The following is a 13793-nucleotide window of genomic DNA, read 5'->3' on the forward strand; positions in this document are numbered from 1 at the left end:
CAAGAAAATAAAAATATTCGAAAAGTGAAATTTTATTATGAATTTGAATTGAAAAACGGAAAACATTAAGAGAACTCGAAATATCCTTAAACGAACCAATATTCTATAACCTAAAAAAAAAGTTTGAAGTATATTCTACAAACACTGACGAAGAATTATATAATAACTTTCGGAAAAAAAAAACTTTTAAAAAAAATCCTTTTTTTAAACAATTCTTGGAATACTCTTAACAAATTTTTTAAAAATAAATTTTAATTTCTTAATAAAATTGATACCAGCAATAAATTTTTGTTTTGTAATCCTATAAATAAATATATTGACCTTGACCTATAACATTAACTCTGCTGGCATAGTTGGAAATTTCCTATTTTTTTTGTAAATTGTTCACCTATAATTAGATTATATATATATATATATATATATATATATATATATAAATAATTTTTAAATTTGTCGCGCATAATAATAATGGTAAAACAAATTTATGTCTTATGAATTATAATTTATTGAATTATAAAATCAATCAATTGCTTTTTCATATATTAGAAATGTAGATATAACCACAACTCCAACTCCTACTATGAATAATATTAGATCATTGAGAGGGCGCATAACCCATAAGAAGAGCAAACGAAACGGTCCCATATAGAAGTTGGAAAAATTTTTCTCAGATTAGCAAGCCCGCTTATAGTAAATCAATAAACCGATTAGGTCGATGCAAACACAATAATTCGTCCTCGCTCTATCTCTCTCCCTCTCTTTCTCTCGTTAGTTGTGAGCTTGTGATTCATATAAATTAATTACCATTTGGCTTTCTAAGTTGCTCAAGCTGACCATAAACAGCTCACATATGACGATGACGTGAGCATAAGATTTCACTGCGACCGGAAGAACTGTAACTGCATACCTAGCCCTGATAATCGTTTTCTCTTACACCTATTTTATACTTATATTTCATTAAAAGATTAATATGAACAAAAATTTAAAAATAATTTATTGCGTTATCCAGCAAACATAATTATAAAAAAATTAAGAAAAAAGAGAAGCCATATTTTGCTTCAGATAGAAGTACACAGTCTTTCTGTTGTAAATAGAGTAAAGTATACCTATGGTTCAAGCTAAAGTTACGTATATGGGTGAGTTTATGGCAGATTTCCCGTAAATTGCCAATAAATCCTTTTTCTTTAGTTATAAAAAAGATTAAAAATAATAGTAAATACAAAAAGTTTCAGTGACAAAAACGTCAATTTCAAAACAACTAGGTAAATATGCCCATCGGATAACATATTTTATATATCAAATAGAGGTTCTTTATAATTGGGATCAGCTATTTCGTTTGGATTTGTATAAAGTTCGTCATACTGAACAATTTTTTCGACTTTGATCTATATCCGTATAGTTTGAATTTCAAGTCCCTAAACAATTTCAATATATATATATATATATATGTATATAATATATATATATAATTATTATAAAGTTTCTAAATCTACGAAGAACACAGTACATATTATATCTCAACTTAAATTAGTATCTCTTCAATCTCCTATATATTCTGAAATAATTGATCTGCAAGCCATTTAGTCTTGGAGATTATGGCATATGTTAAATTCATCAACAGTGATAAGTTGTGGTATATAAAAGTGGAGCTTTTGTAATTCAACCCTAGCAGGGTTATATAGACGCTAACATTGAACGTCTTGAAGATGATTCATTTTAGAATATCAAAACACTTGGGACAGTTTTATACTTAATTTAGGAGATTTGATTCATGCTTTCATTTGAAGTTTAAAAAAATCATAAAATGCTTCAAAAAGTCTCTCCTCCCTTAAGCGAGTCTCCGCCTCTGGTAACAAATTTGTATGTATTCCATTGCTTAAAGTGAAGAAGTGGTATTTTATATGAAGAACAATTCAGAATGCCGGTTTTTGAATAATGAAAACGTGGCATTTATGAGAGGTTATTCAAAAAAAAAATATATATTTTTTTGTTTAAAGAAAGTTTGCTGCAGTTTGATCATTCTATCATTCTAATATTATTCTAGACGGCTTCTTTTTTATGAAAGTTTTATGAAATATATGAAAAATACTTGAAGGAGGAGATTTTGAAGGCGATACATAATGCGAAAATGTATATTTACATATTCGTAGCAAGTTTGCTGAAAGAATATTTACCATTTGTTTTTATTAACCATAACTTAACCCTTTATTGCTAAAAACATAAAGCTTTAAAAACGAAGTGGGTTGCAGATTCAATTTTGGCAGGTTTAGTGGATGTCAATTAAGACTATGGAGTTTGTTTGTACTTTATAGGACTGTACTTATTCATTTCAATAATATTTCTGATGATGATGATTTGCGAAAAACAGATGTTAATGTCTAATACTATAATTTCTAAAAAAAAAAAACTGATGCCGAAAACAAATTTTTTTTCTACTAAAAATAAAAAAAATTAATTCTTTTTGTACTAAAAAAAAAAAAAAATTTTATAATAAAATGGAATCAAAACAATATTAACACTGCCAAATAATTATCACAAATAATTATTTGTTCAAATAATTATCACAACACAGTATTTACAGCAATTTTTTTTTAAATATTAATTACTATTAATTTAGCAAATTATATTTTTATTTATTTAATTAATTTAATTTAATTTTTTTTTAATGCACTCGCTAATGTTTTTGAATGCGCCCTGCGTTTGCCTCCTAACATAATGCAATTACTAACTCAAAATCGCCCACGCAACAGCAAGAGGATATCGCCGATTATTCTCTACCCCCACCACCCTCACCAACACAATTACAACAATTTGAAAATGATAGCCAATTCTATGCCAACAATCAAAATAATCACACACATACACACAGCAGTCTGTCATCGCTTTCGTCGGCTTCTTCACTTACCTCGTCAATGTCGTCCCCTACACCTGACAATTACATTGCCTCATTACCCCCACCGCCTCCACCAATGCCAATGGATCAAAATGAAGCCAATTTGTATATAAGCGCAAACAAAATTCATGACCACAATGGCAACAGTAAAATGTTGCAGCAAAACGAGAACGACATGAATACATACAACAAGAATGTTGCTGGCTTACATGCACCCACAAATACGGTGTATAATAAATTTTTGAAAGAGTATTCCAATAAATTGTTGTCACAAGCAAACACAAATAACAATAACAACCATATTAATAATAGTAATAATAGTATTAATTCAACAGCAACACAAAACAACAACAAGAATAACATTAATCACACAAATATTTTGAATAACAACGACAATAACTTGTTTAACGGCACCGCCAAGCCATACACAACCACACATACACCCGCGTCATCAACAACGAATGTTGCTGCAGTGTCAGCAGCGCTTGCTAATCAATTGAAATTTAATCCATGTCAGGTTGCAAATCCTTTAGCAACATCAGCAGCAAATACAGTAGCTCAAGCACCGCTTGCGGAAATTATTAAACAAGACAACACCACAGCGAATATGGCAGCGACTTTTGAGAATAATGATCAATCGATTTACGGGCAGATCAATACCAATGCCGCGAATATAGCTCAGCCGTCGTTTTCTGCATCAGGTGATCAACCATTCGAATATGTCACACTGACTGGGAATGTGATTCGTAGTGTAGTGCCGCCTGGTAAGGGTGGAAGCATCAACTATAAGGTAAGTTCAAGATCAGGCCAAAAGCTTCAATGCAATTGATAGCAAGTACGAACAAAATAAACTGAGTCCAAGCACAGCATGTTGTTGTTGAATATGTCAATTTGTTGTTAACTAATAATAACAAAAAAACTATTGCTCAAATGTTTATAAACATTTGCGAATAGCAAACAAATGTTTATAGACATTTTAGCCAATGCATAACTTGAAATGCGAAATAGATTTTATTGTATTGTGTTTTTTCTTTTGTTTTTTGAATTAAAGGTTAATCAAGGTTATGCACGTCCATTCGGTGCTGCCCCACCATCAGCTGCACCAAAGTCTCCAATCTCTTATCCACCCCAACCCCAACAATGGGCTTCACCACCGCAACAACAGGCACCAAAACCCGCTAGCAATCCTTATGCTACTTTGCCTAGATCCAATGTTGGACAACAAGGTAAGGATGACGATGATTACTTAATTGAAAGTGATTGGGTTTAACGTATATCCATTATTAACAAAATACAAGAGAATAGTGATATATATTTATACTTATTAGTGTTTTAATTGATGCATTGAAAGTAGCAGCAGTGATATTAAATAATTTTATTGTTTGCGTAAAACTGCTACTTTTACATGCAATATTCAATATATACTATATAACTTTTATAATTATTTACCACATGTTTTTATACATATGTGTATATAAATTACAATATATTTATGTATAAATATTTGAAATAAATTTAAGTTTTTAAATTTTAACAAAAAAGAAAACGAAGCAAATTTTTGTTGCAAGCAAAATTTACTAAAAACTTTTTCGATTACAAAAACAAAAACTCAATTCCGGCAATGCTTCATATTACTAACCAGCCTAAGTGTATGCAACAAAATTTATAATAAAAGCGAACAATATTTGCGTTCACCATTTGTCCAACATAAATACTTTTATTCCGTGTAAATTGTATGTTTTATGCAAATTGTATAAATGCTAAACCCAAAACAAATTTATACATACAACACACAACACAACAATAATAGTTTTTATGTACGTGATTAAGCACAAAAAATATAAAAAAATATATAAAAATATATATAAAAAATATGTACGCCAAGAACAAATGAAACAATTAAAATGCAATTTGTAGGTCGCAGTGTACATTCGTACAACAATTACAGCAACAAAAATTATACACAACAATTCAGAAAGTCCCCCGGACCCAATAAGTACTCCACTTTGCCTTCGTACAATTCTTCTCATTACAACAATAACAGCATCGGCAACTATAACAACTACAATCGAGGTAAAAGCCTAGACCAAAAGCTAGTATAGTTAAAGGCTTTTAAGCGCGGTTTGGCGTTTTTTATCAAAAACTTTTCTCAGCTGCAAGTTTTACTAAAACTGTTTAAATTTATTACTGCGAAGACATAACGTAGGCATTTAAAAAAAAAAAAACTCGCTCAGCGTTGTTTCAGATAATTTTTTAACAATTATTTATAGCACAAATAACGTTTTGCTATAGCAAACCAAATTAAACCTTCAATCACATTTAAACGATAACAGAAAAATATTTATGAAATCATTAAAAATTGTGGTTTAATGCAGAATTGTGAGCACACCATAATATTTGTATTGTCTAATTTTGTTAAAGTTTGTATAAAGGTTTTTTTAGATATTTCTATGCTTTATTAGTGCTGTTACATGGCACTCTCAACATATAAAATATTTATGTGAAAGTAATGTTTTGGGCTAAATAAACAATAACTTTGTTTATTAATAAATTTCATTACAAACTTATAAAGGTCTTAAAAGTAAAGGTTAATCATAATATTTTCAAAATTTTTTTAATGTTGTTAACTAGCACTTCTGTTGTTTATATTCGTAAAAACAACGTTTCTCTTCATTGGCGAATTTTGTAATAGTTTTCAAATATTTGGTAAATTATTATGTATTTTAGGTTGACAGCAGTCGTTTTGTCGATACTGGAAAACCCAATAATCTGCAGCAATTCTATTGTAGCACCACAATTTGTTGAAAATATTAGAGAAGGGATATCAACAAATCTTGCGGCCGTTGCTTAAATACTTCTAACCGAAGCTTTAATGAACTGTTGAAGTGACCATATCTTTTCCTAAATAATTTAGGTGATCTTACTTTTATATATTTGTTGATAGTTTCAATAGAGGGATCTTTACAAAAATCAGAGTTTCTGACATATCAGCAAATATGGAATAACTTTCTAAGGGTGGCGTTTTGAATTTGTGGTAGTTCCTCAAGGGCAACTTTAGCAAAATTACTAAAAGCGATATCAAAGTTGGCTTGATGGCTTGCTTATATATTCTTTCTATTCTTCCATTTTATTATTTACGTTTGTATTTTACGTTTGAATTGGATTAACACTAACGGCTTGTGATTGTGAAGTGATAGTGTTTATGAAGTGCTTAGAAATACAATAGAGATGAAGAAAATTTCTTGTTGAAAGTTTGTTTGTAAGGAACGTGAGATATATAGTTGTCATAATTACTAATTTACTATGTATTTAAACAATCCCTTAACTATAATTACAAAAGCTTCTACAACCAAAATAATGAAATGAAATTGATGCACTTATAAAAGCTACTAAAGCTACGATAAATGAGTAGCTCAACTCAGTACAAAAGTGAAGAGTGTATTTATCATAATCTTCATCCAACTTCCATTTTAATTTTTAACTGAAATGAAGTCTTTATTAATTCAATTTGTAATTATATTTAATTTCCATAACGAACACTTAAGTAAAGATGTATCCATTAAAGCTTCATATCATTTCATTTATTAATAAATTAAAATATATTTTTCTACTTGCTTATTTGCAACAATTGAGTAAATATCTCTTTATATATGAGTATTTTTTTTATTGTCCTGATCCTTCAGTGAGTGAAAATTAATTCAATAAATATGAAATTGTGCATTCATATACTTTACTTGATTCAAAAAATACATTCGCAATCCTGATGAAACAAACCGCACGAGTTCTTTTTATTTCCTGTCGACTGATAAATAATGACAAAAAAATATTAACAAAAGGCAGTCCGTACTGCGTGAGTTGGGGGAAAATATTCAGTATTTTCGATTATTTTCATGTTCACTGAATTTTCATTTAATATTTGTATATCAATTATTACAATTTGCTTAAAAAAACGTTCATACCCATTTCAGCGAAACCAAAACTACTCTCTGTCGTTTAAGGAAAGGAAAACTCAATTTACTCTTTTATGTATATTTATTTACGCGAAATGCGATAAAGCAAAATAAAGTATCTGTGGATTGCTATTTAAGACTTATTAAAGTACTATATTGTATGTGTTTTAAGTATGGAAGTAGTTAGTTTGTATAGAATCTTCCACTCTCTTTTCATGCTGTAAAAAATCGGCTTAAGATATAGAATACATGAGACCTGGTGTCCAATAATTAAATTAAATTAAGAAGGATTCGAACAGTAATGAAGGAACAACAACAAAAATTTTGATTAATTTATTGAAATTTGACTGATCATATAACGCTGTTTCGAGTCTTGCTAAGAACTCATCATCAGTGGTCGTAAGAAATATTTGAATCTTTTAATTAGTTTATAGTACGAATATAATTTTTTTGGACTGCAAGTGTAAGGCTTAGAACTTGTGCCTGTCAAATTAGAAGCGATGACTAATCATATGCCACAAGTAGCTAAGGCTGCTAAGTTTGTACAGCTGATGAAGAGTACTTTAATAAATTAACTAAAATTTTTGTTGTTGTCTTTTCATTTCTATTTGAATTCTTCTAACTTTTAAATAAGAGTAAATTTTTTGATTTCAGACTTTAAAATCCAGTTTATCTCGTTCTCTTGATAAAAGTTTTGGCAGTTTTTAATAAGTTTAATCTCCATTCTGGAAAATTTCCAAAATATCGAAGAGTTTGACAGCTTTATTCCATATATATTTCTTAACACTTTTAGTTTTCATATCAACTGAAACGTTTCTTAACACTTTAGAACGCGCTTTCACCAACGTTCTAAGAACTATATTTTTATGTGCTTAAAGTTTGTTTACTTAAGTAGGCACCAATTTGCTAATTGCTTCTCAACCATTAAGTAAGCTAGTCCTGATTAACTGTCTTGTCTCATAGTTGCTGTAGAACTCAAAGATTTAAATTCCATAGCACTGTTTTCTTCCTTCATATAATGGTTTTATAAAAAATTTTTTATCCAGGTCAGATTAAGATATTCTACTTTAAGGTGTTAAGTAAAGTTAATCCAACCTTGGTTAATCTATTTAATATAGCAAATGTATACTAATTTACACTAGATGGAGTTTATATTATAAGTTTTTATAGTTCGACTTATGGAAACTTCGAGTTAAAGATTTTTTTTTGTGATTGTATGTTGATTGTTCTCTGAACCCTGTTGCACTTTATTTAATTCGAGTTATAGAAGTTTGAGTTGTGGAAGTTTGTTTGTATATAAAAGTTCATATTTATGAAGATAAATTTTCTTATACGAACTCTAAATTTACATTATAGATAAGTTATAATTCCATAAATCTTCTAAAAAAAACTCATTTTTTCATAAGTTTTTATTTAAAAATATATTCATTAAAAAAATATAAAAGAAAATATCCATTTGAGAGCACGCGAAACCGCAATTATTTATTAAATCCCAATGCTTTCAAAGGGTATGCTTCATTCGCTCTGTCTTAATACAATGAATATGTAAATACACTCCTAAATTTCACAACAAATTTTCGTCTGAATGAAGTTGAAGTTTACAATGGAAAAAAGATGAATTAGACAGTATTAGTACCCTGAGGAAATGTTTTCCAAACAGGAACAGGATACAATGTATTTTTGCTGAATTAGTTTTATTTTCAAGAGTTTCGAATGCATATTTACAGCTCTTCTCCACTACATCCGGAATTCTGTAAATATAAGTGCTTTTAATCTCTTCATGATTTTGGATTAGATCTTTTTTGATGTGAATATTTTTTGTACATTAAAAAACAATTTATGCTCTTATTTTTTTTAAAATTTATTTTGCCAGCAAATGTAAATATTAAATTATATATTAATGCAAATATTTTTCTGAATTCTTCTTTTAGGTTACCTTTACTAAAATTCATCCATTCTATGTTTATTCAAAACGATATCCAATTTTCACACATGCAAACGAAATCCAACATGCAAACTCACAAGGACGACAGTTTGTAGAATTTTAAAGTGGTTACGTGGCGAATCCTTTCAAGCGGTTTCGGTTTTCAAGCGAACCGATGATTACAATTTTTAAAAATACTTACTAATTTTCATCTTCGTGATGAATTCATATTTTAATTGTTAATTTGATTTACACAATAAACTCTTATATGTCCTTCGGATATATGCGATGGAGAAAACAATAAGTTCATTGTATTGTTTGGTTAATTTTCAAAAAAAACTATTTACTAAGACAAGCTAACACGGCAGTATGCAGCCATACACTCTCACTGCATACAGATCATCACTTTGTTCTGATTTAATTTATATTTTCTATTAAATATCGTAACTACTAATTCTAAGGATCTTAGAGATTTGCATGTCTTTACTTAATTATTGTTTGTCACGCGGTGTAGTGTCGCTACACTCATTGCTTTCTAATTAATATCAAATTTGCTTAACTAAAGTAAAATTTTAATTAAATTTAATTTAATTTTTATTTACTTAGAAGAAGAAGAAATATGTGCATCTTTTTTACAAATATATTTTAAAAAAATATTCATATTTGCGAAATAAATAGGAAATTTAATAGAACTCGTCATTAAACGCGTCACTTTCGACTTTTATTTGAAAATTAGAAGGGTTCGAATAGAAATGCAAAGAGAACAACAAACTAAAATTTTTGTTACTGTCTTTTCATTTTATTCAAACCCTTCTATAATAGTTATTGCTATCCATATACTTACTATTCAGTATTCACTTATTCAGTTCGTATGTTCCTTTGCATTATATAGTCGTATACATATACTCAGATATATATAGACCGGAAGTATACATAAAGACAAATGCATATTGTGACAAAGTAGAGTGGTTATAAGATTATGATTGAAAAGTGTTTCTAGTATCTTTTGTGGGGGCACTGTTTACTCCGAGAGTCAAAATAATACATTCCATTCTTTATATGTAGAGGGCACTTTTTTTGAAAACGTTTGTTTCCTATTGTAAAAAAATCACTTTAAGTCGAAGTAATGTGCATTAAAAAAGCTGTTTTGAAAAGATATTTGCATATTATTCATGGTCGAGTGAGTCCTGATACATACGTGAAGTTATATACTGACTCAAGACAAACTGAAAAGACAGTTTCTAAGTTATTCGTTTTATAAATTCCACGAATGTTATCTTCAAACTTCTCCAACAAGTTGGGTTTATAAAATGATATAATCTATCACATATCGCTATAAAAAGTAAGCCCTCACGATCATGACGATCAATTTAAGCTATTAATTAAGCAACAAAAAGTAATTGTTCATGAGCCTTAAATACTATTTATTGATTGTGACGCTCTGACCAATAGCTTTAAATAATATGGTCCAATGATTCTCTTTTATTAACCCATCTAAGCAACTCTTGCGCATAAGAGATACCTCTATCGCCAATCAAACCAATCAAGCGTGGTTTCACTAGCCCATTAGGTTATCAAGATCCCATCAAAATCTATTCATGTTAAATTTTATTCAAACGTACTTAAAACGAATTAATCGTCAATTGTTAATCTGATTGCCACTATAAACAGTGTTGTCAGCATAAAAATTCAACCTCTAAACAAATATCCTTTAATTATCCGTTTTATACTATACAAACCACTAACTTCATCATTGCATTTATTAAAACAGCTGGTGGACATGCATAGATTTTATTTATTAATTTAAGAAATTTTAATAACTTAAGTTTAATAAACCTAAACTATACATGATCTTAATTAAATATCAAAACTCTTCAAAGTAATTTTGACCACACCATCTTTTCAACCATTCTTTAGGACGATTGAAATATCGGGGTCAACGACAACTCATTCATTGTTTTCTAATTCTAATAAATCTTTTTATATTAATATTTACTTAATACTTGATAGGGTTGTGAAATGGTCTCGAAATTTGTTATATCCAACATGCTCTAATGTACTGTACTTATCTTCTATGAGACTGAGAATATGATTTTTTCTTTTATAAAATACTGCATATAGAAGTGTAGGAAGGTGTGCTCACAATTGGCTTTTTTAAATATACTTTATTATTAATTAAGTATAGTATATTCTGCATTAAATTTTAAGAACTATACTAATAATTTGGCAAGAAATCTTTGATTTTCTATTTATCGGGTCCGGTAACATAATCACAGCACATTTAGCTTCAGACTCAGATTCAAATACTTCATCCTCCATTCCAAGGCACTACTTTTTCAGAACCTTACAGACTCGTATATGAAATTATCATTTACATTTGTTCTAATTAAAATATATTAAAAATTTACTTGCTTAGTTGTTAATTTTTGTTAATCGCTGCCTCGCTTATAGAAGCAAAACTAACATGCAACAATGTTTTTATTTCTCTTTACTTTTAAACATTAAAAACCAACACAAAAATGGCATTAACAAATTGCACATTTTGTGTCACATATCTGTTAAATCTAACCTGACTAACTAACGCCATGAAACATTAACTAAAACCTCCATCACTTCCATTGAAATTCTGTTGTTGTACACCCTCTATGTAAAAATGAACCCATCAAATCTTTTTTCAAACACGCGTGCTTTATACAATAAAAAAAATTTGTTCCTTGTTCCTGTAAAACCTCCAAATCTGCTGTCCAACATTTACTTACGATCCACCTTAGACATACAAGAAAGCTTGCAACCGCAATATGCAGAAGAGTACTGTGAAATTGAGCAGGAAATAGTCTTAGCTGAACGCAAGACTCTTACGAACTTAGTTTGGCCCCCACCACAAGATGATAGCCACAATTTACCAACTGCAGCTCCATTATATATAGCACCACCCGAAACTCAACATGTAGTTACGAAACCTTTAGAACAACCACCTCCTGTACCACCGGGTTCTGTTGGAGAGAAATCACAACCTTCAATGACTGAATCGAAAACTGAACTAACTGAAGCGCAACAACAACAACAACAACAACAGCAACAACTCTATTGGCAAAGTCGTTCAGCACCTCAGTTAACAAGTCAAATACAAACGCATGAGCTTGAGTCTAGCTCAGATAGTTATACTTCTACAAGTACTACGACTACTACAACATCAGAAGAATATCAACGTATGTATGCTGCACAAGTTCAAGCTTATCAAATGCAGCAAGCCTATGAGCAATCAGGTTCGGAATTAGATTATCACATGGATTTGGAAGTTGCAGCAATGCAACAAAAGCAGTGTTGTCTTACAGCCTCGGAACATATGTCAGGCCGTCGTAGTGCACAGGAATGTGTTGTTTCATTAGCTGCGCCACTGAGCACATATAAGCTGGTCGATTTGGTAAGAGAAGTAACACCTAGTCCTATTCCTCCACCCAGCACACAAGTTCCAAGGCATGTTGTATTTGTTGACGAACCTGAGATAAAAGAGCTTGAACCGATCTTAGAGTATGAATCAATTGAAAAAGTTCAGAAAAAAATAGAGTTAGAATCTCAGTCATTACGTGAAGATTTACAAAAGGTTGAAGAAATGGAGCCAGCAGATTATAGTACCACAATTATTGAAAATGAAAAAGATGAATTAGTGATATCAAATCGAAATCAAATACTTGAGAGTGAACGTATATTTCAACCCACACCAGAAATCAAAATTGAAATAGCTCCCGTTCGTCAAATACCCCCTACTAAAATACCAAACCCCACACCCAAACAATGGATTAACCCTATGGTTCGTGCATTAACAACGGCTCCAGAAGTGCCTTTTCACCTAACTGAATGTCTCTGTCCAAAGCCATGCGATTGTTCCTTCGAAATTCAAACTAAAACAGATGATCAATCACATGGAAATACTGTTAGTCCACCAAAAACTCCCCCAATATCAAAAGTTGAGGAAAGACCCCCATCGCCCAAACTAGCAGAACCAAGTATTTTGCAAGAATCTCCCTTGCAAGGTTCTTATTTAACGAATGCAATTTCCATCGCGCCTGAATTTAGTATAAATTTAGCACCAACTGTTCCTCAACCAATTTCACTGCCTGAAGAAACTGAACCATATATGCCACCCCCTATTGACTTAAAACCATACATGCGGGAAGATTACCGACCTAAATCACCTTTTTTAAGTGCCCTAACAGTAGCGCCCGAGAAATCTTTTGAAGGACAATTTGAACGAGATGTGCCAATCCACGTCATTGATTTACCTACACCCAAAGAACATTTAACTATGTCCGATGCACTACGCATTGCTCCTCAGCGCTCCTACACTCCCTTAAATCCTGAAAATGCAACTCATATGTTTGAAGAGCAAGAAAAGAAAAAAGAAAAGAAAAAATATGAATTTCAGGTTTTAGACAACGACCTTGAAAGCGATCCAAACTACAATAACGGCGAGAATGTTCAATACTATACCACAGATAAACAGGAAAGAGGTCAACGCAAATCTTCAGCATTTGCGGCAATGCAAGCATTCCAACCATCCCGTGAACCTTTAACTCCAAGTACTCCACGAAACTCTATTATATCCTTATCCCAGAATGAAACCGACCTTGACTACGCGAATTATTGTAAAGCAAAGGAACGTAATGAAAAGAGGTTAAATTATTTGCACAAACTGGAAGAAAACTTACAACAAACCGAACCAATCAGCACACAATCAAATACATGTAAAGAGTCCTTAATATCTTCCTGTACCAAAGCAACTTCTTCCACAAACTCCTCTTCCACAGTCCAACAATTGTCCACTACATATGCCTCAAATACAACTCAAGCTTCCCAATCTGCTTACGCCACGCACTATGGGAGCCATGCTTTAAGCTCGGGAAGATTCGATGAGCAAGAACTAATTGCAGAGACAGTTGAAGAGCTTGAGCACTCAGATGTTCTATTTCCACCACCGTCCCCGCTTAGTCACCTCAAAAATAAACCAGTTTCATCTGGCCTTCAT

The 13793-nt window shown here is 31.0% G+C and overlaps 1 protein-coding gene across 1 annotated transcript in view; it reads left to right on the forward strand.

Annotated features, from left to right (window-relative positions):
- LOC119675011 (PDZ and LIM domain protein Zasp-like) overlaps positions 1–13787 on the forward strand; it is a gene marked incomplete at its 3' end in the record, with an annotated part of 50859 nt that extends 37072 nt beyond the window's left edge. Inside the window, exons 9-11 of the mRNA XM_038086173.1 lie at positions 3411–3683; positions 3945–4119; positions 11539–13787. Coding sequence (XP_037942101.1) covers positions 3411–3683; positions 3945–4119; positions 11539–13787 — 2697 coding nt within the window. The remainder of the gene's footprint in view (positions 1–3410; positions 3684–3944; positions 4120–11538) is intronic.
- Between the last annotated feature and the right edge of the window lie 6 nt (positions 13788–13793).

Source organism: Teleopsis dalmanni, chromosome 2 (assembly GCF_002237135.1).
Source record: "Teleopsis dalmanni isolate 2A chromosome 2, ASM223713v2, whole genome shotgun sequence".
Lineage (NCBI taxonomy): Eukaryota > Metazoa > Arthropoda > Insecta > Diptera > Diopsidae > Teleopsis > Teleopsis dalmanni.